The following is a 2,176-nucleotide window of genomic DNA, read 5'->3' on the forward strand; positions in this document are numbered from 1 at the left end:
CGCGGATAGAAAGGCTCTAGCTAGAACACCGCTGTTTGGAGAGAATGTGGTGTCGAGGGTGCGGATGCAGAACTTGAGGTGACTGAAGTGGGAGAAGCTGGTGTTGATGAGAGGGGCTCGGAAAGGGAGTTTTCCGACATTGACCGGCCGCTCAGGGGCGTGATCGGGGATTCCGTTGTTGATTGGGCGACGGTAGTTGAGGAAGGGGCTATTTTGTTGATGATACGATTTAGCATGAAGGTGAGGAAGGTGAAAGAGACGCTGTGGACAGGGGAGGAGGAGAGTACTTCGAGGATTCGTGATTGGGACTGTTCAGAAGATAACGATGGGGATTTGGACTTTTCGTTGCTTATTAGCAGCAGCTCTAATTCGCGCCAGAGTGGAGCGGTGACCATGCGCCCATGAATTGATTTGAGAAATGCTAGGAGCGTCTCTGACAGGAGTTCGACCTTATATTGGCATGGGAGCTCAGGGGGAAATACGGATGTAAGAGACGCATTAGTGTCTAGGGCATCTCGGGTGCAGGAAAGCAGATGATATCGTTCGTGATTATCTGTCAAGGCCCATGTTTTCTCTTCGAACGGCCAACCTGTTATCTCAGAATCCCAAGGCGGTGGATCGGTTTCGGAATTTTTATCCCCAAACTTTCCCCACTCCGCGACAGCTCGTTCGGTAAGCTCAGCTATCGCGTCTGTCAATCTGAACAGTTCACGAGGAGCTGATACACGGCTACCTTCGACTTCATGACTTTCGCTTGAGAGTAACCATTGACCGTTGATATCCAGGTGTCGAGCCCCATTTTCAGGCATCCGCGTAAGCTCATCTAGAGAGAAGCCAAAGCATGTCGGAAGCCAGCAAGCGTATACCGGGATGAAGTAGTCCCTCCCGTTAGTGAGTTGTAAAACTAATATGTCCTCGATTTTCGCCCGCCCTTTATTTAGATCTCGGACATAATTAATGTCGTATATACATAGAATTAGCTGTACATTCATCGTTTCACCAGGCTGTAGTGTGTACTCCTGGTGATCTTTTGGATGTTGGCCATCACCATCAGGATATGCATCTACCCGAATATGAAACCAGGAAGGAGTCGAACTTCCTTCTCCTCCTTTGCCTGAAGGCCGATAATGAAAATTCAACGTTGCCGGGGCCCCACTTGTATTTGCAATAGTCAAGTTTCGCGACACGGGAACATCGTATCGTACTTGACCAAAGTTGACAGCATTCGGATCATTCGCAACGGAAGTCGTTTCGTTGTCCCCCGTATTATTCTCTGGTTGATTTTCTACAACAATTGTCACCCCCGGACGACACTCGTTTTCTGCTTTGTCTATTTCCCGAACAACTTCCTGATGGATTTTGGCCTTCAGCTCCGGGTCGACGGCATCAAAATTGAGAATAAATTCCGCATCCAACGGCTTATGGTCGGATGACACGATCTCTTGATGTGATGTATAATAAAGCATCTGGATCGTGTCTTTCGGTTCCGCCTGACCATCACAAGAAGGATTTATAGGATCCCCCACATCTTCTTGCTCGTTATAATCGTTGGCGCCATCTAAGTCCGGATCGTAGTCAAAAAGAATGTTATCTTCTTCCGCTCCCAGTCCTAGACCAAGAGCCTTCATTTCCTCGTCTCTTTTCTTTGCTTCCTCAGCCTCTTTAACCTTCTGTTTATATTCTAAACGATCACGCCGTGTTCGAAATAGGATTCGATCGCACCAGCTTGGCCCACGTTGTTTTTCACTCGAGTCAAATGTGCCTGCGGTTCCGATGTCGTATTTGTAGGTTGGCAGAAATGAAATATCCCCCTCTCTCCAACCATCTTGAAGTGCTTTCCCGGTACGCTGTTGTCTGTGAAGTTGGTCATGAGGGAGTAGAGAGGAAAGGGTAGTCTCAAGAGATGCTGGATCAAGAAGCGGTTCCACGATACAATTGTCCTCCAGGGTTATAGGCGGCTTAGGAGATCCAAGATTTGACATCTGGTGTATTGGCAGTTGGCCAGAGTAAGCATGGCCATCGCCATCGCTGCTTTGTGATGAAGGGGAAAGTGGCATATTCTCATCAGGAATCCAAGGAGACCTCATAGCGCCAAACGTATTTCCCGTATGTAAATGTAGTAGCGCCGTATATCATCTCCAGGTATATCGTCCAGTCGATAATTAAGGTCACCAAA

At 48.0% G+C, this 2,176-nt stretch overlaps 1 protein-coding gene across 1 annotated transcript; it reads right to left on the reverse strand.

The window, feature by feature from the left end:
* Positions 1-20: 20 nt before the first annotated feature.
* HCAG_02965 (predicted protein) lies at positions 21-2,087 on the reverse strand (the record flags this gene model as incomplete). The annotated part of the gene is made up of 1 exon (XM_001542744.1): positions 21-2,087. The coding sequence occupies one exon, from the start codon at positions 2,085-2,087 to the stop codon at positions 21-23; it is 2,067 nt and encodes a 688-aa protein (XP_001542794.1).
* Between the last annotated feature and the right edge of the window lie 89 nt (positions 2,088-2,176).

Source organism: Histoplasma capsulatum, genomic scaffold, assembly GCF_000149585.1.
Source record: "Histoplasma capsulatum NAm1 scaffold_2 genomic scaffold, whole genome shotgun sequence".
NCBI lineage: Eukaryota > Fungi > Ascomycota > Eurotiomycetes > Onygenales > Ajellomycetaceae > Histoplasma > Histoplasma mississippiense.